At 46.4% G+C, this 22677-nt stretch overlaps 1 protein-coding gene across 1 annotated transcript in view; it reads left to right on the top strand.

The window, feature by feature from the left end:
- Positions 1–22370, top strand: part of PAAF1 (proteasomal ATPase associated factor 1) — a 74582-nt gene extending 52212 nt beyond the window's left edge. Inside the window, exons 10-12 of the mRNA XM_082244294.1 lie at positions 7432–7514; positions 14459–14541; positions 21897–22370. Of these exons, the coding sequence (XP_082100420.1) occupies positions 7432–7514; positions 14459–14541; positions 21897–21974 (244 nt within the window). The 3' untranslated portion in view covers positions 21975–22370. The remainder of the gene's footprint in view (positions 1–7431; positions 7515–14458; positions 14542–21896) is intronic.
- The last annotated feature ends 307 nt before the right edge of the window (positions 22371–22677 follow it).

The following is a 22677-nucleotide window of genomic DNA, read 5'->3' as shown; positions in this document are numbered from 1 at the left end:
CTATTAGAACGGGTCCGCAGCTTCCCTATGGGAGGCGACCTGCGGCGACCTGTGAGGCGACCAGGTCGCCTCACAGGTCGCCCCAGTGTGAACCGGCACTAAAACTGTATTGCACTAGTGGGTTTCCCTTTATTTCCTCTTGTATTACATGGGAGAGGAGAAGCTCGGTCTGAGTTGGCAATCTAAGGAGGATCTCTGGATATAACTGTGTTTTACACTGCGCTTGTAGCCCTGACCATGAAAATCGGGGGCAACTAGTTGGGGTGAGTTGCCTGCTGATGGGAGTGAAATCACGGAGACGGTGGACTTAAGTGGTGGCCCACTATTCAGCCCGGAACTTTCATTTTACCAATCACTAATTGAGCACGTTGAATTAACGTGGACATGTTTTTTTTTGTTTTTTTTTTATGCACATTTTTATTATTATACCATTAAAGCGGAGTTCCGGCCTTGGGGGGGTCAATATGAGCTAAAAATACCCCCGGGACAGTCAGGGCTAGTACATTCCACAATGGATAGCCTCTGAACTGTCCCGGGTCGCACTTACCTGTAAGAAGAAATACTTACCTTGAAAAGTTCTTCTCCAGCGCTGCCATCTCAGGTGTGGGCAGCTGAAGCCACAGCGTCCCTCTTTGTGTCCTCTTCTGTGACGTCGGAGTCCCACAATGCACTGCACCGGCCCGATCGCCACTTCTGGTGCAGGCGCGGCATCCCTGCACAGCTTCTGGGCATGCCTAGAAGCTGTTTAGCAGTGAATGCCGCGCCTGCACCGGCAGTGACAAGCAGGGCCGGTGCAGGTGCATTGATTCCTGGGAGCGATGACGTTCAGCTCCCAGGAATCAATGCAAAGAGGAAGTGACGGCGCGGCGGCCGCAGAGGGAGGAAGTGGAAGGAAGGTGAGTATATTTTCTTCTATAATAAGGTAAGTGATCAAAAAAAAAAATCGGCACTATCCATTTCTCTTTTAGGTTCCCCTTAGCAAGCGGATGGCCCAAAATAGATTTTGTGGCCGGAACTCCGCTTTAACCACTTGCCGTCTGCTCACTAGAGCACTACTGCGGCAAAGTGGCTCGATAACGTCTGACGACGTAGTACTACGTCGGCAGACATTCCCCGGCGCCGGAGGCTCGCTCCCGCTGTATTCAGTCACAGCGGGAGTCGGGCCAGGGGAGGAGCAGCAGCGATTGCCGCTGCTCTTCCCCGATTGTCGGGGAATCGAGTGTGGAGATCCGCCCGCTTGTGTAAACAAAGCGGGCGGATCTCCTAAGTGACAGACAGGGTCAGATTGCAGGGTTCAGCATAGCTGAACATCCGATCTGTCCCTGTGTCACATAGTCCCCTCCCCCCCACACACGTCAGTAAGCACCAGGCATACATTAACCCCTCCCTCTCCAATAAAATTAACCCCTTCCCTGCCAGTGTCATTTTTACAGTAACAGTGCATATTTATAGCACTGATTACTGCAGTAATGTCACTGGTACCCCCAAAAGTGTCAAAAATGTCAGTCAAGGGTCCGATCTGTCCGCCGCAATGTCACAGTCCCGCAAAAAAAAAACGCAGATCGCCGCCATTACTCGTTAAAAAAAACACCAAAAATGACAGAAATCTTTCCCTTAGTAAACGCAATAACTTTTGCTCAAACCAATCAAAATACGCTTATTGTGATTTTCCCTAAAACGTCTTTCAGGACAGCACCTTAGAGAGATGGCTCCTCCCTCTCCTCATCAGGAAACACCCCATCCACCAGATTTTAAAAGGAGGCTTCTCCCACCATTCATCAGTTTTTGTGTTTCCTCCGGCCGAGGAACACCTCTGTGGGGAGCTGGGCTCTTAAGGTGCTATCCTGAGAGACCGGGCTTCCTACGTCCACCTACCCTTTTTTGGAGACGATTGCTTCTCCCATTCACGCGACCGACTGCAGTGCATGGGCTCCTTCTTCCTCTTCAGTGCTCTAGGCTGAGTCAAGACCCCGCAGAGCACAGCCCTGGGAAGGCATCTTGGAGGAGCGGAGCGATTTTTCTTAGGTCCGCCGCCTTTTTTTCAAATTTGCCGCCATTTCTCCGGATCGAGTGACGCTCGTCCGGACCGGAAGTGAGGTTCCGGAAAGGGCAGCATTCTGCAGGGGGCGTATGGCGTCATTTCCGCCGGACGCAGAGGAAGAAGGGAGGAGCAAGCTGGTGCCTTATTCCGGATCCGGTCCAGTGCAGGTGCGCTTTGGTCTCCGGAACCGGTACCGAAGCCACGGGTGATACCGCTGCCAAGCGATGGAAGCTTCTTCAGCGAGTGGGACAGGCACAGGCACCAGTAAGGCCCAGGTAAGGGGTATCTTTATATGGCCTATCTTACTGTGGGGTCTCTCTCCATCCCTTTTATCTTTCCCCCCGGTGGCTGGGGGCCTGTCAGGGCACATGGGACTTCCCTTTAAATGTCTTTCTGTGCACCTTTGGTGGCCCTGAGAATCAGGCTGACTTTTAAGAAGCATGTGTATGTTTTCCCATTCATGTCTTCCAGGCTAAAAGCTCTGAAACTGTTTTCAAGAGAAAGTGTCCTTCATGCAAAGCAAAGTTGTCGGAAAGTTGGAAAAAGACACTTTGCCAGGGATGTATTGATGCACTAGTAAAGGAAGAAGCATCTACAGTTTGTGGCGATTTAGTCGCATCTGTAAGGAAGGAATTGGATGCTACCATCCAATCTTTTCGGTCATCCCTACAGGACCCTGCCCTGAGTCAGCCATCAGCCTCACTGTCCTCTCAGGGTTCACAATTGCTTCCTTCGGTGGGGACAGAAGGGGTTCCTTCCACCCAAGGAGATAATTCCCCCTCACATTCCAAGGAGGATTCAGAGGAAGAAGAGGAGGGAGGGGCACAAAGCAGGCCCACTAAATACAAACTATCCTTAGAGCAAGTGGATGGTCTCCTGAGGGCAGTTTACATCACCCTGGGTCTAGAGGAGGAAAAGAAGGAACTGTCCCTACATGACAAAATGTATGCAGGCTTGGAAGAGCCTAAGGGCCATATCTTCCCAGTGCATCAGACCATCTCAGATGCAATAAAACATGAGTGGGCTGATCCGGAAAAGAAAACCTTCTTCCCTAAAGCCTTTAAAAGGCGATTTCCTTTTGATGAGGACCCAGGAGCTCCCTGGAATAAGATGCCAAAGATTGATGCAGCCTTCTCCCAGGTTTCTAGGTCAACAGACTTAGCATTTGAAGACATGGGAATACTGAGGGATCCCATGGATAAGAAGATGGACCAGCAACTTAAGAGATCCTGGTAATCCATCATGGGGAGTCTGAAACCTGCCATGGCAGTAACCTGTGTGTCCAGGAATTTGGAATACTGGCTTAGCCAGCTAAAAGCACACATCACAGCAGACTCACCTAAACAGGAAATTTTGGATTCCTTTTCCACGCTCTCCACGGCCATAGCCTTCATTGCTGACGCTTCAGCAGAGTCAGTGAAGATGACAGCAAGATCTGCAGCTTTATCCAACTCAGCCAGAAGGGCTCTTTGGTTAAAGACATGGCCTGGAGATACAGCTTCTAAACATAAGCTGTGTGGACTTCCTTTTCAAGGGGATCTACTATTCGGGCCTGGGCTAGACTCTGTTCTAGATAGAACAGCAGACAAAAAGAAGTCTTTTCCTGTGAAGAAGAAACAGGCAGCAAAGAAGCTTTTTCGACCTCAAAAAGCTCAGCAAAATAGCAGACCCCAGGAGAAGAGAAGAAACTGGTCGACACAAAAACCCAAAGGGAAAGGAGGTGTTCTCTTCCATCCTCCTGTGTCAACCAACAAAACACAATGAATTCAAAGCACTCCCTTTCGGGCTATCATCCTCCCCTCGTATTTTTACGAAGGTAATGGCAGAGTGTCTAGCTCCCCTCCGCCTTCAGGGAATCTCTGTGGTGCCTTACCTGGACGACCTGCTTTTCTTTGCCCCGTCAAAGGAAAAACTTCAAGAGGACCTGCACAAGGCAAGAGGTCATCTAGAAGCTCTGGGATGGATAGTGAACATCAAGAAATCTAATCTCACACCGGCTCAGCGGGTTCAGTTCCTAGGGTTTCAGTTATGCTCTGTGGAACAAAGAATCTTCCTACCAGAAGACAAACAGGTCAAAATACAGAATTTGGTAGCAAGGCTACAAACAAATCAGTGGTGGTCGATCAGAGAGATCATGTCAGTCCTTGGAAACCTGACTGCATCAATTCCAGCTGTCCAATGGGCAAGGCTGCATTTTCGACCACTCCAATATTTCCTCCTCAGAATCTGGGATCACAATCCAGAGACTTTGGACTTAAAGGTAAAAATCCCCACCAAGGTCAAGAGGTCCCTTTGGTGGTGGAGAAATCGGATAACCTTGTCTCAGGGTTTGGCCTGGTCCTTCCCGGCAGACCAGAGGTTAACAACGGATGCCAGCAGGTGGGGGTGGGGAGCCCACTGGAACCAAAACCTGGCACAGGGGGTTTGGTCTCAGACCGAGACAAGAAAATCCTCAAATTGGAAGGAATTAAAGGCAGTCGGCCTAGCCCTAACTGCCTTCTCTCAAAATCTTCAGGGGACTCATGTTCAAGTCCTTTCAGACAACGCCACTACAGTGGCATATCTAAACAAGCAAGGGGGCACAAGAAGCAAAACCCTACAGCTTTTGGCAACGGAAATTCTGCAATGGGCGGAAAGGCAGTTACTTTCCTTGTCAGCAATCCACCTAAAAGGTACACTAAACAGTGTGGCGGATTATTTAAGCAGGCAGAAGATCCGAGAAGCAGAATGGAGCTTGAACCCAGAAGTCTTCATGTTGATAACCAAGACTTGGGGAAAGCCAGAGGTGGATCTGTTTGCAACGAAAGAAAACGCAAAACTTCCACTTTACTTCTCACTCCACAGAAACGACAACTCTCTGGGAGTAGATTCCCTGGCACATCCCTGGAGGTTCAGGTTGGGGTATGCCTTCCCCCCCTTCCAGCTCATTCCGTTGGTATTGAGAAAAATCCAAATGGAAAGAGCCTCAGTGATCCTGATCACACCTTATTGGCCCAAAAGGGTTTGGTTTTCGACTGTCCTTCAACTATCAGTCAAACCTGCTTTTCAGCTCCCTCTTCGTCAAGACCTACTGCTTCAAGGTCCAGTCTATCATCCAGAAGTGGAAAAGCTAAAGCTCACCGCCTGGTATCTGAGGAGCAACTGCTGAAAAGGAAAGGATTTTCAGACGCATTAATTGCTACTCTACTTTCCAGTAGGAAAAAAGTCACAAGGAATATATATGCAAAAGTTTGGAAGACATATAATACCTGGTGTGAATCGAAAGATCAAAAATTGAACAGTATTACTTCAATTTTGGAGTTCCTACAGGAGGGCGCAGGAAAAGGTTTGGCAGTAAGTACCCTCAAGGTACAAGTTACAGCCCTGGGGGTATTCTTGGAAAGGCCCATTTCTTCAGAATCTTTAATCATCAGATTCTTCAGGGCCCTTACCCGCTCCAGACCAGTGCCTGTCAGAAGCTTCCCCAAATGGGACTTGTCGGTGGTTCTTCAGGCCCTCACAAAGGAACCTTTTGAACCACTAGAAACGGTTACACTAAAAAACCTTACCCTCAAGACGGTCTTCTTGGTGGCAATAACATCAGCAAGAAGAATCAGTGAATTACATGCTTTATCAGCTATCGAACCTTTCTTGTCCATATATCCAGACAGGATAATTCTCAAGACGGATCCAGGGTTTCTCCCAAAAGTAGCTTCAACGAGAAACCGCTCACAAGAAATTGTGTTACCTACCTTCTGCCCTAATCCATCAGGAGATAAGGAAGAAAGCTTTCACTACCTAGATGTAAGAAGGGTTCTTATACACTACTTGGAGGTTACTAAAGAGTTTAGATCATCAAACTCTCTTTTTGTTCTTTTCTCTGGCAACAAAAAAGGTCGCCAGGCATCAAAAGGATCAATAGCCAGATGGCTCAGATCCGCTATTTCAGAGGCTTACTCCCAAATGAAATTGTCTCCCCCACAGGGGATCAGAGCTCACTCTACTAGAGCGTTAGCCACTACATGGGCAGAGAAAGCTGGTGCCACTCCAGATCAGATCTGCAAAGCGGCTACGTGGTCAAGCTACTTTACATTTGCAAGACACTATAGGTTGGACCTTTTGGCAGCTGAAGATCAGGCTTTTGGCAGAAAGGTCCTGCAAGCTGTGGTCCCTCCCTAAATTGAGTAAGTCTCGATAATCCTCTCTAAGGTGCTGTCCTGAAAGACGTTTTAGGGAAAATTCAAGTTAGACTTACCGGTAACTTGTTTTCCAATAGTCTTTCAGGACAGCAGGAGGATCCCGCCCTATTGTATAAAATGTATTGCTGTGATTAACCATATCTGTTTATGTGTTCCAGCATGGGCCGGAGGTACTCTTCTACAAACTGATGAATGGTGGGAGAAGCCTCCTTTTAAAATCTGGTGGATGGGGTGTTTCCTGATGAGGAGAGGGAGGAGCCATCTCTCTAAGGTGCTGTCCTGAAAGACTATTGGAAAACAAGTTACCGGTAAGTCTAACTTGAATTTTTTTTTACCAAACATAGGTAGCAGAAAACAAATTGGCCAAAAATTTAAAAAAAAATTAGATTTTTACATTTTTTCGGGGGAATTTCATATAAAAAAATGTGAAAAATATTGTTATTTTTTCAAAATTTACGCTTTTTTTTTTTTTTTATAGCGCAAAAAGTAAAAATCGCACAGGTGATCAAATACCACCAAAAGAAAGCTCTGTTTGTGGGGAAAAAAAAGGACGTAAATTTTGTTTGGGTACGGCGTCGCACGACCGCGCAATTGTCAGTTAAAGTCGCACAGTGCCAAATCGCAAAAAGTGGCCCAGACTTAAGACAGCAAAATCCTCCGTTGGTAAAGTGGTTAATATGCATTTTTTGGTATCTTCATTGATTTTCTGATATTTTACACAGTGATCAACTTATGCACATATTTGAGCACTTACTCTGTTTAAGGGTATTTTTGCGCAGCTTGTGGGAGTATGCCTTTTCACTTTTGGACATTTATTTCTATTTTGAAGCTGCTGCACACAGATTTGTTGTTTTGATTGTCACATTTACACCATTGTGTGAGCCCCCGTTCACACTGGAGCGACCTGTCAGGCGACCTGGTCGCCTGACAGGTCGTCTTCCATAGAGAAGCTGCGGACCCGTTCTAATAGGAGCGACACAAGTCACTCCGACTTAAAAAAAGGGTCCGGAGATTCTTTGGGGCGACCCGGAGCGACCTGCATAGACTTCAATGTTATGAAGTCCGTGCCGGCCGCTCCGAGGTCGCGGGGCGAGCAGCGCGCCGCAACCTATGAGGTTGCCCGGCAAAGTAGCGTTGCCCCAGTGTGAACGGGGCCTGAAGGATTTTTTAGCGCGAGAGCTTTTCTATTTATCATAACATTTCTTGTTTCAGAGTTCCCGTACAGACCATCTGCAAGTCAGGAGCCCCAGTATTATGCCTGGTGCCATTCAGAGAGGGCTTCATTGCCAGCCAAGGTATGAATGTCATTTATTGTCTTATCTCATCATACAGTAGCAGTGACTGGGGTGGCTGGTAATCACTTCCATGTGAAATCTGGGACAAACTATAAACTATCCTCCACTCTAAAGCAGAATTAAAGCAGCAGCAAAAGAGACTTGGAGAGAAGAAGATTTACACCGCTTCTCCGTTTTCATTCACTGCTCTGCCACTCCGTAAGGGTGCTAGCCTGGATCACCGGCCAAACTATAGAAGTGAAGAGATGCTGTGGATGGCTGCACACCTTGTGGACTTCATTCATCAAATTCGGCTACAAAAATATAAAATCACATTGGGGGGGGGGGGGAGTGTACCGACGCGTTTCATGCTATGTTTAATTATAATAAGTGTTATGATTAACCAGTTCTGGACCGGAAGGATTTGCCCCCTTAATGACCAGGCCATTTTTTTGCACTTCGGCACTGAAAATTGCACGGTCGTGCGACGCTGTAGTAAAATAAAATTGATGTCCTTTTTTCCCCACAAATAGAGCCTTTTTTTGGTGGTATTTGATCACCTCTGCGATTTTTTATTTTTTGCGCTATAAACAATAAAATAGCAATAATTCTGGAAAAAAAAAAAAACAATATTTTTTTACATTCTGCTGTATAACATTTCCAAAAAAATAATACATTTTTTTTTTTTTCATAATTTTAGGCTAATTTGTTTTCTGCTACATATTTTTGGTAAAGAAAAATTAGCAATATTGGTTTGAGCAAAAGTTATCGCATCTACAAACTACGGGAAAGATTTATGTAATTTTTTATTTTTTACATTTTTTTTTCTACTAGTAATGGCGGCGATCAGCCTTTTTTTTTTTTTTTTTCCCAATGTCGGGACTGCGACATTGCGGTGGACAGATTGGACCCCTAACTGACATTTTTGACACTTTTTGGGGGACCAGTGACATTACTACATAATCAGTGCTATACATATGTACTGTTACTGTAATAATGACACTGGCAGGGAAGGGGTTAACTTAGGGGTGATCAAAGGGTTAAGTGTGAGCCTAGGGGAGTGTTTTCTAACTGTATGGGGGAGGAACTTTTGAAATGATCATGGAGACCTGCGTTCCTATATAGAAGGATCACAGGCGCTCTGTGATCATTTCAGAGAGAACAATGGTCAGCTGTGTTTACAACAGCTAATGGGCCATACACACTATAAGATTTTCTGAAGACTTTTACCTTTTAGATTTACCAAAACCATATAATATGAGGTCAAGCCCAAACACTTTCAATTTGTATGCAATCCGGCAGGCCCTTGCACTACATAGAAAAGGTAAATCTGAAGGAAAAAGTCTTCAGAAAATCCTATAGTGTGTATGGCCCTTAACCGTCCTTCTCTCTCAGCAGGGAGCGTTTGCTCAGCGGCAATCGTGGCCGCCGGTCCCGTGGATCGGCATCCCTGCTGCCTAGTGGGAGCAGGAGTGTGCCGCCGCCGGCGGGCGCTCGTCACCAAGCTCCACTCCCACGAACCAACGTACCCCTATGTCGTTTCGCACAGCCCAGCCAGCCTGCTGCAGTAAAACTTCGGCGGGCGGTTGGCAAGTGGTTAACCACTTTTTGCGATTCGGCACTGTGCAACTTTAACTGACAATTGCGCGGTCGTGCAACGCCGTACCCAAACGAAATTGACGTGTTTTTTTCCCCACAAACAGAGCTTTCTTTTGGTGGTATTTGATCACCTGTGCGATTTTTACTTTTTGCGCTATAAACAAAAAAAGAGCGACAATTTTGAAAAAATAACAATATTTTTCACATTTTTTTTTTATATGAAATTCCCCCCAAAAAATGTAAAAATCAAAATTTTTTAACATTTTAGGCCAATTTGTTTTCTGCTACATATTTTTGGTAAAAAAAATCGCAATAAGCTTATTTTGATTGGTTTGCGCAAAAGTTATTGCGTTTACTAACTAAGGGAAAGATTTCTGTCATTTTTGGTGTTTTTTTTTTTTTAACGAGTAATGGCGGCGATCTGCGTTTTTTTTTTTTTTTTTTGCGGGACTGCGACATTGTGGCGGACAGATCGGACCCTTGACTGACATTTTTGACACTTTTGGGGTTACCAGTGACATTACTGCAGTAATCATTGCTATTTATATGCACTGTTGCTGTAAAAATGACACTGGCAGGGAAGGGGTTAACTTTTATTGTAGAGGGAGGGGTTAATGTATGCCTGGTGCTTACGAACGTGTGTGGGGGGAGGTGACTGAGTGACACAAGGACAGATTGGATGTTCAGCTATGCTGAACCCTGCAAACTGACCCTGCCTGTCACTGTTTACACAAGCGGGCGGATCTCCACACTCGATTCCCCAACGATCAGGGAAGAGCGGCGGTCATCACCGCCGCTCCTCCCCTGGGCCGACTCCTGCTGTGACTGAATACAGCGGGAGCGAGCCTCCGGCGGTGCGCGCGCCGCCCACAAGGGGAGGAGTCCAGCGACGTAGGTCTACGTCACTGTACTGCGGCAAAGTGGTTCGATTCCATCCAGTCAATGTGACTAGTCGGCAAGTGGTTAAAGGAGATGTACAGCCAAAGCTGGTTTAGCTGTACTTCTCCTATGGATCACATGAGTGCAGTTCGTTCTGCACTCTTGTGACCCGTTTTCAGCAGAGAGCAGTCTGAGGTCCACTCTCTGCTAACATCACAGATGCCGGTCCAGGCACCGCGTCATCACTACCATGGAGTCAGGATCCGCCAAGTAACTGGGCCGACACCCGGCTCAGCCACTCAACAAGACGCTGAGAGCCGGCCGCTCCCCACCCCAGCGCTCCAATGAGCGAGGAGGGGGCAGAGCTCAGGGAGCTGTCAGAACCGAGTGATCCAACATCACCGGAAAAAAAAAGAGAATCCCATACTTCTCTTTAAGTGCTAGTATAGCATGAAATGCGTCAAATCTTCTCATCCCCCCACTGTGTTTTTTATATTTTTTTGTAGCTGAATTTGATCGATAAAGTCCACAAGGTGTGCAGCCATCTGGAGCATCTCTTCATTTCTACAGCAGCAAAAGTGTTAAATCTGCTTGTTGTCACTATGGTTGCTGAGCTATCTGAAAACGATTGACTAGATGTTCCTGCGAGTGAACGTTGTCACCCTAGGACAGGAAGTGTGTTACTGGCAGGATTATCAGATGATAATAAAGGACATAAAAGCCTAAAAAGAACAGTCACAAGGTTGCTAATAGGCTGTGTAACTCAACCAGCAGGAAAAGTCATCTTCCAGAAACAGTCCAATAAGATACTGGTCTACGCTCTAAACCACAGGTGTCAAACACAAGGCCCGTGGGCTGAATGCGGCCCCCCAGGCCATTTCATGTGGCCCCCGCACCTCTCTTGCAGCTGCAGCATCCCCCCTTGTCTTTGCCCCCACTTTGTCTCTGTAGTCGGCAGCAGAGAGGACAGAACTCCTTTGCCAGATTCTGCCCTCCTCTGTGTAGCTGCAGTAAGGCTCATCTTTGTCCACACCCCCCCCCCCCCCTTCTGAGCAGTCCAGTGCAGAGAGGAGAGCAGAACTCCTTCTGCAGATCCTGCACCTCTCTGTGCAGCCGAAACACCACCTTGCCTCTGCCTCCCCTGGTCTCAGCATTCAGCAGACTTCAGCCCTACTCTGGTTCTTGTCCAGACCCTGCACTTTCTCCCAGATCCACCCGCATCTACTTCCTGGCAGCAGCACAAGGTAAGGGGGTGCAGTGTGATTTAAGGAAGGGTGGGTGACTCTTGACTTCTGGTGGGGGGGGTTCTTGACATCCCAAATAAAGGTGTAAGGGGGTGTGGGGTGCTCTGGAGATCTAATCTTACAGATACAACCGGCCCTTTGAGGGCAACCATAATGCTGATGCGGCCCGCGATGAAATTGATTTTGACACCCCTGATCTAAACCATTTAGGCTACCATACACAATGCAGGGGGGGTGGGGAGGGGGCAAAAAGGGGGAGGATAGCTAACAATTCAAATAAACATTTGATTTAGCTCAACGTGTATGCTAACGAGAAGTTGTAAGAGATTAAACCTGGATCTCAGGATTTGTCACACTAAATTTAGATTTCTTAATTACTATAAAACAAGTTACTTTACAGATGTGCAGTATGTAGGAAACCCTTTGTTAGAACAATTCCTCATAAGTCTACATGTATGTATTGAGTTATACACGTCTTTATGTTTTTTCTGTATTCTCTGACTTCTGTAATTGTCTTTCTTTTGAAAATAAAGACATTTTTGATGTAAAAAAAGAAAACAAATGAAGTCACCCCCATCTAAGGACTGCTAAGCTGTATTATAGTGATCTTCAAACTGAGGCCTAGGGGCCGGATGTGGCCCTTTGCCTGCTTTTACCTGGCCCTTGGGGCACTATTTCATTCATTGACACCAACAATGGGACACGGTTCCCCCCAATGACACAAACGATTGGATGTTATTCCTCCCAATTAACCACTTAAGCCCCGGAGGATTTTCCTGCTAAACGACCAGGGGGTATTTTGCGATTCGGCACTGCGTGACTTTAACAGACAATTGCGCGGTCGTGCGACGCGGTATCTAAACAAATTTGGCGTCCTTTTTTTCCCACAAACAGAGCTTTCTTTTGGTGGTATTTGATCACCCGTGCGATTTTTACTTTTTGCGCTATAAACAAAAAAAGAGCGTACATTTTGCAAAAATAACAATATTTTTCCCTTTTTTTTATATGAAATTCCCCAAAAAAAAAAAAATGTAAAAATCAAAATTTTTTAAAATTTTCAGCCAATTTGTTTTATGCTACCTATGTTTGGTAAAAAAAATCGCAAAAAGCGTATTTTGATTGGTTTGCGCAAAAGTTATCGCGTTTACTAACAAAGGGAAAGATTTCTGTCATTTTTGGTGTTTTTTTTTTTTTAACGTGTAATGGCGGCGATCTGCGATTTTTTTTGCGGTACTGCGACATTGGGGCGGACAGATCGGACCCTTGACTGACATTTGTGACACTTTTGGGGTTACCAGTGACATTTCTACAGTAATCAGTGCTATATATATGCACTGTTACTGTAAAAATACACTGGTAGTGAAGGGGTTAACTTTATTTGGGAGGGAGGGGCTGTGTGTGTCCCTAGGGGCGTGCTTTCTACTGTGATTGGCTGTGGCTTGAGCTGTAAGGACACTGATCAACGGATCTACATACTAGATCCGAGAGATCAGTGTCTTTACAGCGAGGAGAATGACAGGTGGCTTGTTTACACAAGCTGCCTGACATTCTCCCTCTCCCCCGCCGATCGCCGAGTGACCGGCGGACATCGGGTCCGCTGGTCACACGCGCGGGGGGGGTCCGTGACCGCGCGGGAGCGCGCCTCCGCGGCGCGCGCTCGCTCCCCAGAGCCTCACAGGCGAGCGACGTAGACCTACGTCACTCTGCCTGTGAGGGGCCGACTGCCGCAGTAAATATACTGTGAGCAGTCGGCAAGCGGTTAAGCAAATGTTGGGGCACAATTCCTCCCACTGACACTAACAATAGGGCACTATTCCTCCCACTGACACCAATGATGGGGCACTATTCCTCCCACTGACACCAATGATGGGGCACTATTCCTCCCACTGACACCAACAATGGGGCACTATTCCTCCCACTGACACCAATGATGGGGCACTATTCTTCCACTGACACCAACAATGGGGCACAATTCCTCCCAATGACATCAGTGATGGGGCACTATTCCTCCCACTGATACCAATGATGGGGCATTATTCCTCCCAATGACATCAGTGATGGGGCACAAGAGAAAAGGAAGGAGCCCCCTGGGGTTTTTTAGCAGCAAATATCAACGTGACTATAGATGTATAAAAATATTATTCTTTATTGAAGACCATTTTTGTGATAAAAAATCTTAAGTACAAAAGCGTAAGATATGAGCTCTGGTTACAGATTTATATCAATTCACACACACCATTCCTCCCAATGACACCAATGATGGGACACTATTCCTCCCACTGACACCAACAATGGGGCACAATTCCTCCCAATGACACCAATGATGGGGCACAATTCCTCCCAATGACACCAATGATGGGGCACTATTCCTCCCACTGACACCAGTGATGGGGCACTATTCCTTCCACTGACGCCAATGATGGGACACTATTCCTCCCACTGACACCAATGATGGGGCACTATTCCTCCCAATGACACCAATGATGGGGCACTATTCCTTCCACTGACGCCAATGATGGGACACTATTCCTCCCACTGATACCAATGATGGGGCACAATTCCTCCCAATGACACCAATGATAGAACACTATTCCTTCCACTGACACCAGTGATGGGGCACTATTCCTCCCACTGACACCAATGATGGGGCACTATTCCTCCCAATGATACCAATGATGAGGCACAATTCCTCCCAATGACACCAAAGATAGGGCACAATTCCTCCCATTGACACCAATGATGGGGCACTATTCCTCCCACTGACACCAATGATGAGGCACAATTCCTCCCAATGACACCAATGATGAGGCACAATTCCTCCCAATGACACCAATGATGGGGCACAATGACAGCAATGATGGGGCACAATTCCTCCCAATGACACCAATGATGGGGCACAATTCCTCCCAATGACACCAATGATAGAGCACAATTCCTACCAATGACACCAATAATGGGGCATTGTTTACTCCAGCTGATGCTGGTACATTTTCTACTCCCCATGGCCACAGTCCGGCCCCCCTAAACCCTGAAGGACAGTAAACCGGCCCTTTGTTTAGAAAGTTTGGAGACCCCTGCTGTATTACAAGACATATTTGTTCTTCAGTTCTGCAGTAAGACCCTTCCAGAGAGGAAGGGAAAGTTAGACAGCATAACCGCAATGGCCTACAAATCTTATTTACATGCAGATAATAGACTTTCTCCTGATTTTACTCCTTGTGTTTGGTGTTCTCTTATTGGCAGGTGATGGGACCTGCTTCATCCTCCAGCAGGATTCTGACCATCTTTTAGAGCTCACAGAACCAGACTGTGAACCTGTGTACAAGGTAAGCACTTTATTCAACACCGATTGTGCAGTTTCCAAATATTTATACTGATTATTATTATTTTTATTACTATACTGGTTTTATATAGCTGATATATTAGACCTTATGCACGAGAGCCTTGGGCCATATGATGTCACATTTGCCCGGGAGCCACAGTTACTTCATGCAACCGCCTATAGAGAGCAATGGTTGTACACGGGTATATGCTGGTACCAGGGGCGTTACTACAGGGGTTGCAATTGCAACCGGGCCCCATGCTCCAGGGGGCCTGTGCGGCTCCCCTGTACACCTGGATAGGAGGGACGGTGGGGGCAGCATGTAGAGAAATCACTGTCCTCCTTTTTCCTCCTGTAGCTGCAGGAGGAAAATGGAGAAGATTGGTTCCTCTGTATGCTGCCCCCGCCACTCCTCCTATCCACTTCACTTGTGTTCTGCTGTCTCTGGGCCCCTGTGTGCCCCCTTGGTCCCCCCACACTTTTCTCCCTTCCCTCTCCTGTCGGCTGCTGCAGGGGATGTGTCACAATAGAGAACCAGGAAGGGGTTGATAGATGTGTTATTTACCAGCTCCTTCCTTTTCTGAATGGACAGAGTCCTAGTCAGTGACATTGTAAAAAAATAAAATAAAATGATAAAAAATAATACAATTAAAATATCAAAAAAAAAAAAAAAAACTACTGACACCAGTGGGTGAACTTCCAGGATCGAAAAGGTGACACTTGCGACCAGGCCCTGGCTCTGATTACCAGCACAGACCGACCCCCCCCCCGTCAGGAGAGCCACAGATCGGCCCTCCTGTACTCGTGGCTATCGGGCACAAACTGAGGAAAGCCAATCAACGGCACTTCCTATTTACTATGTGACCAGCTGTGATTGGACACAGCTGGTCACATGGTAAGGAGCCTACGTCAGTAGGCTCTTTACCGGGATCGGAGATGCGGTGAGTCAGTGACACACCGCAGCACCGATCGCCGCTCTGCGCGCCGAGAGATCTATCCTGCTGGACATCATATGACAGCCAGTCAGGATAATGCAAACACTTTGCCACCATCAATCTGCTATAGGGCAGGCGGCAAGTAATTAAACGTCACCGACTGTCTTATTAACCACTTGCTAACCGCCCCACACAGATTTACTGTGGCAGGACGGCTCGGCTGCGCATAATCACGTACAAATACGTGTGTAGCACCCTCCTAGGTAGGTGCTAGGTAGTGAGTATAGTTTTGGCTCTGTCTGCCTATCAGAGGAGCAGCAGGTAAAATCTATATTGCTGTCTGCTTATCAGGGAGCAGGATCTGTAGTTAGGTCTGCTCAGTGTGCACAGTGTGTGATTCATCTGGTCTAAGGGAGTGTCCCCGGCTGATCCAATGGGGAGGCACATAGGATGCTGGAGGAAACCTGGCCAATGACACACAGGCTTTTGGTACTGTCCCAGGGATTGGCACAGACAGGGGTCTCGGTGCATTATGGGGCAGGGTATAAAAAGCCACAGGCACATGAGGCAGGGGGTCTTTTGGCGGGAAGCAAAGTCCCAGAAGGAGGGTGGCGGCTGCCTGCTCTTCTGCTGCAGTTGGTGATGGTCACAGGCGGTCGGCCTGGTGAGCCAGTGGAGTGAGACTGAACCCAGAGGTCCAGGAGAGCTGACTGGAGGAGTTGGGGGCACTGCGAGAATCTGGAAAAACAGTATCGTGAGTACAGAGGATCTTGCCCAGGGGTCTGCCCAGGAAGGGGACCACTCCGGGAGTATAGTCAGTGGATGGGTGTCAGCAAGTACATAGAAAGGGGGTACTGGGGGAGTACCCTGAAAAGAAATACAAATAGGAACATTTACCTCAGCTTCATTCAAGTGGCAGGATGAAATAGCAGCCTTGCCGCATTCTTAAGCTAGAAGTCCTCTGAATTGTGAATAGTTCAACAGTTGGAGTATTCCACTCATCCCTTCTCCCATCCCAATATACAATAAAACCACAAAAACAACAACTCCTAGACTGATCATTGCCTGAGCCAAGAACATAAAGTGTTAAGTGTTGCTACGGGTAACCCAGGGGAATCCAAAGGTCTCATTTATCAGTAGTCCTCTAGGGGGCAATGCTACATGTCATTATGTGCACGCGGTATCGGAGGCGCACGCGTGCCACCGGAGCCGCGCTCCTGCTGTGATTAGACACAGTAGGAGCCAGACTGCGGAAGGAGCGGGCTCGAATGCCGCCAGACTCCAGTGATCTTCAGAGAAACTGACAGGAGAGCCGCCTGCCTATGTAAACAAAGCAGGCGAGTCTACTGTCAGCCAAGCACAGAGAGATAATGAGTTTCAGCTAAGCTGAAACACCGATCTCTGTTTGCCTGTCACAGAGCCCCCCACCCACAGTTAGTAAGCACATATAGGCATACATTAACCCCTTTGATCACCCCCAGTATTAACCCCTTCCCTGCCAGTTTCATTTATACAGTAACAGTGCATATTTTTAGCACTGATTACTGTAGTAATGTCACTGGGCCCCCCAAAAGTGTCAAGAATGTCAGTTAGGGGTCCGATCTGTCCGCCTCAATGTTGCAGTCCTGCTAAAATTCGCTGATCGCCACCATTACTAATAAAAACTAAAAAATAAATAAATAATTTAAAAAATCTATCCTATAGTTTGTAAACGCGATAACTTTTGCGCAAACCAATTAAAATACGCTTTTTGGGATTTTTTTTTTTACCAAAAATATGTAGCAGAATACAAATTGGCCAAAACTGATAAAACAAATTAGATTTTTTACATTTTTTTATTGGGAATATTTTATAGCAGAAAGTAATAAAATAATATATATATTTTTTTCAAAACGGTCGCTCTTTTATTTGTTTATAGCGCAAAATCTAAAAACTGCACAGGTGATCAAATACCACCAAAAGAAAGCTCTGTTTGTGGGGGGAAAAGGACATCAATTGTATTTGGGTACAGCGTCGCAAGACTGCGCAATATTTAGTCAAAGTAACGCAGTGCCGAATCGCAAAAAATGGCCTGGTCATTAAGGGGGTAAAACCTTTCAGAGCTGAAGTGCTTAATTAGGCTGAATCCTTCAGCGAGGCTGCCCCCATATATCAAAGTGACCCCAAGAAATGTGTGTGTGTGGGGGGGGGGGGGGTTCTCCAGAAAAAAATGGATTTTTGACTTACCGTAAAATCCTTTTCTCTTAGGTTCATTGACAGACGCAGTCCTCGTATGCATATCAGTAGGGTAATACCGCCCTCTATAGGAGTAGGACACTAGGCAGAAAGAATTTCTGGCTACGCCTATATGGGCAGTCCCAGGGGGTATACTCTCTCACTTCCTGCATAGGATGTCCGTTTTGTATCAAAGCAGTGTCAGAGAAAAGTACACTAACCCACTCAAGAATTAGAGGGGCGGGTGCTGCGTCCGTCAATGAACCTAAGAAAAAAGGATTTTACGGTAAGTCAAAAATCCAGTTTTCTCTATCGTTCGTCGACGGACGCAGTCGTTTTATGCATATCAGTAGGGACCACCAAAAATGACAAACACAAGGGTGCACCAGCCTAGTGCATTATCCTTAAAAAGTTTATCAAAATAATGGAATAAAAAATACTCACAAACGAGTTCTTGATAAAGGCATATCAGACAAAATATAGAGTCATCAGGTTCGAGATCAAGATTGGATTGTCCCCCGAAGCTGTATAGGCTTACGTGTTTCGAGGTATCGCCTCTTCTTCAGAGCCTGGAAAGCATGTCTAAGCCTATGCTTTTATATACTAGACAATGACTCCAAGAACCAGATACAATTGGATAGGGACCCTCCCTCTCCAGGGCGTGTGCATGAGGTTCCCGCCCACAAAATATACATCCATTGTGATGGAATATCACCCCCAAGAAGGAAGTGATGATATGTTACTCAATAAGATGATATAAACATGAAGTAGTGGTAGTATTACTGTCAGAACATAAATTAGCCAAAGGCAGCAGAAACAAAATCCGAGATGGAGGCACCACACCGCAAGATGTGACAAGCCAAATCAGAAAACACTTAGGTCCAGATCAGCACAGTGCATATACTACTGCCAAGCAGTACCAACAGGAGTAGGAGTAATCATATTATTAGTAGAGACCCCTGTCTCATTAGCCTGTACATCACCACAGCAATAGTCTGCAGGGAAGAGCAATAGTCTGCATAAACACTGGGGTCCATACATATTGTTGTTACAGGAGTAGGAGTAATCATATTGTTAATAGAGATTCCCCTGTCTCACCAGCCTGTACATATCAGTAGGGACGTCCCAAAGCAGTACCCAAATGAGGGGTGGGAACAGCAGAACAAAGAAAAAACAGTCCCCATGGCCAACCAGGCAACACTGAAATCATCAGAACAACCAGATGAGGTCCACCTGAAAACAAACAGAAAAACACCCTAAAGGAAGGCCAAGGGACCCCCTAAACCGCGGCATGCAAAACCTTGTGGCCAAAGAAGGCATTCGCAGATGCCATCACTTCCACCTTATTAAATTTGGTAAAGGTGTGAACAGACAACCAGGTCACCGCCTTGCACACCTGAAGCACAGATGCCTGATGGTGAAAAGCCCAGGAAGCACTCAGCGCCCCCGAGTAGAGTGCGCCTTGACAGGGAAAGGTGGAACCTGACCCTTAATGGAATAACCCTGCACCACCGTCTGTCTGATCCATCTGGAAACAGTCGCAGCAGACGCAGGCAGCCCTTTCGTTGGGCCATCCCTGAGCACAAAGAGAGAGTCAGACTTGCGAAAAGACTCGGTAGACGCCAAATACACCCTGATCGCCCTTACTACTAAAAAATGACTTCTATGCCAGGACCAAAGATCCCAGCAAGAAACTTAGGTCCTTACTCCTGACTAGGCAGATTAAAACTGACATCCTATGCAGGAAGAGAGAGGGTGTACCCTCCGGGACTGCCCATAGGCGTAGCCAGAAATTCTTTCTGCCTAGTGTCCTACTCATGTAGGGGGCGGTATTACCCTACTGATATGCATCAGAGGACTGCGTCCGTCAATGAACGATAGAGAAATTCAGGTATGTTGAAAGCAGTAAAAGGCACCATACCAATGCTGTTAGAGTTCAAAGTGGACTTTTATTAGATAATTATTAGGATGGGTGGTCCTATCTATTTCAGGGGTTCACATGTTCCCCGTTTATCACTTTCACATGTGCGGTAACCACTCTCATGACTAATATGCATTTCAGGGATTCACATGTTCCCCGTTTATCACTTTCACATGTGCGGTAACCACCCTCATGACTAATATGCATTTCAGGGGTTCACATGTTCCCCGTTTATCACTTTCACATGTGCGGTAACCACCCTCATGACTAATATGCATTTCAGGGGTTCACATGTTCCCCGTTTATCACTTTCACATGTGCGGTAACCACCCTCATGACTAATATGCATGTTAGGGATTCACATGTTCCCCGTTTATCACTTTCACATGTGCGGTAACCACCCTCATGACTAATATGCATGTTAGGGATTCACATGTTCCCCGTTTATCACTTTCACATGTGCGGTAACCACCCTCATGACTAATATGCATTTCAGGGGTTCACATGTTCCCCGTTTATCACTTTCACATGTGTGGTAATGTGCCGCTCCCATGCTTGTCCCATCACACCGCATTCTTGTGCACATCACATGCAATGTCTGTACGGTGCAATTTGAGCCATACATCTTGTATGGCTCAAATCGCATCCCATCTGCACCAAGATGGTGCAGGACCCTTTTTTTTTTTTTCTTGCCCCTGAATCCCATCTTTCACACCCATGCGATGAGATTTTGACATTTGCACTGTGTTTTGCAATCTGCTTCGGGGTGTCGTTAATCGAACAATCTATCATTGACACCTGCAGCAGATCGCATGGACGGCGTGCGATTGCCAAGCGATGGGTGAAATCCGGGAAAACGCAGCGAATCTTGTGCGTTTCCTGCATCACATTAGTGTGAATTGGGCTCAGCCTAGTTGGGTGGGGAGAATAGGTGACACAGCTCAGCAGTCTGAGATTCACCAGTCCTCCAACTACTTTGGGGAGGTTTCAGAGGCAGGATTGGGTACAGCAGCCACCAGTCTTGTATATAGGATGTTGATTACACGTAAAGTGCTGTAAATGTTGCATTTCTCCAAAGATTGAGCAGCATCTGATGCTTTGCCTGCAAAGAGAATATAATATCTGGTAAAGGTAGAAATGGTGCTAAAGAGAAGGGGTATGGCGCTGCCTAGGTGACCAGTAAATCAGTGTTCTATAAAGAATAACAAGGGTACATGAATAATCCAAGGTCAAACACTGATAATAATACAAATCCAATGCAAATCAGTAACACATTCAAGTAGACTGAAAGAAAAGTGACTGGTGCTGTGGAGTGTTAGAAACACTAAACGATAATCAATAGTGGTGAATCCTTAAAAATATGTTAAAAAACGATAAATAATGTGACCATAAACGTATATATACAAAAGGGTGAATAAATATATGGTGACCCCAATACTCTATTCAAAATATTAATAAATATATGAATAAATAAATAAAGTGGCAGTGTGCATAACTATGATAAATGACAGTGTGCAACAAATATATGGTGACTAGATATCAGCAACAGTCCATATATAGCATGCAACACAGACCATGGATCCTCAGGTAGTGATGGCAGTGGTAACCCTGTGGTTGGTATAGTGGTGGGGTGCTCATCCCTGGAGTAAGTAGCACACTCACCGTAAATACCCACCCCACACAGGGGTATAGAGCGGGTGTGTATATATATACAGTATATATATATATATATATATGTGGATTCCTCTGGGGGTCTTGATGTATGGACCTGACACTCTTGAGTGGGTATCCTGGGGGGCCTCTCTAAGGTTCCTAGGGAAATGGATGGGGATGTCCCCTGGGGTCTCCTAATCCCAGGTACCTGGGTCCTCCTAGAGATCCTACTCCAAGTCCTCCTTAAGTTCCTCAGAGCGTTGGGGTAAGGGGTACATTCGTGGGAGATGAGAAAAGGGCAGAAATCGTGTTATACCGTTGGATAAGATTTTATTGAAAAATATAAGGCAGGTACTCACAGTATCATAGGTTTAAAAGTGCAATGGATAAGCAGCTGGAACACAATGCGTTCCTCCTGGAGCCGGAAACGGAACTGATGATACGGCGCTGTACGCGTTTCGTCATAGACGTCCTCAGCAGCATCAGGTAGAAAAGGACTTTTACAATACTGATAGAAAATAAATAATTCCGACCAGAGTTCATCTTTAAATCTGTGTATAATATGTCTCCCTTCTCCTATTCAGCATTGCCTTACTCTGTGACACCATTGATAAATGTCCCCATCTTCCCTCCCAGGTGGCGGTCTCTGAGAAGTTGGTTTACACTTGCTGCAGAGACGGAATTGTCCGCAAATACCAGCTGACAGACTTGTGACCGACACCCTCTGTAGGAACACTCGATGGAACCGGACTCCTGATAGAACACAACCAAAGGACACATTGATGGACAAGTGTGATGGAAGAGCCTGCGATGTACAGACTTACCTTTCCTGGAACTTCAATATAAAACCCAAAGAGCAGATTTCCTTCATCGGCATTTTCCAGTCTGTGAATTCCGGACTTCTTTCTGCACCCCAGCCGCTTATGTATTCACTCCTTTCTTCTATATGCAGAATGTCCAAATCTAGATTACTGGCACGTCAGAGAGGTATCAAAGTGAACCTGGGAGGACTGAATGATGCCTAAAAATGCTGACTTGCTTCTAAAGGCGCAGACCCCAGGCTGTCATCTTCATCCTGACTTCTCTACCTAGTAAGGTACTGACCAGGAACAGGCATGAGATCAGCAAAGTCCAAAAAGAAAAATAGACTCCCTTCCTTCTTACTTATTCCAGGTTGGTAACTCACTAGGTCTGCCTTTCTCAACCTTTTTACCCCAGAAAAACAACCGAGTCTTGGGGAGCTCCTGCCAAAACGAATCCCTTACATTGGTGATCAGTGGGAAGAATGCCCCTCCCCCTTGCATTGGTGATCAGTGGGAAGTATGCCCCTCCCTTACATTGGTTGTCATTGGGAAGTATGCCCCCCCCCCCTTACATTGGTGGTCTGTGGGAAGTATTCCCCTCCCTTACATTGTTT

This window comes from Pelophylax lessonae (genome assembly GCF_965119305.1).
Source record: "Pelophylax lessonae genome assembly, chromosome: 2".
Classification (NCBI taxonomy): Eukaryota; Metazoa; Chordata; class Amphibia; order Anura; family Ranidae; genus Pelophylax; species Pelophylax lessonae.
Note: the sequence above shows the minus strand (reverse complement) of the source record. Positions and strands in the feature narration are given on the sequence as shown.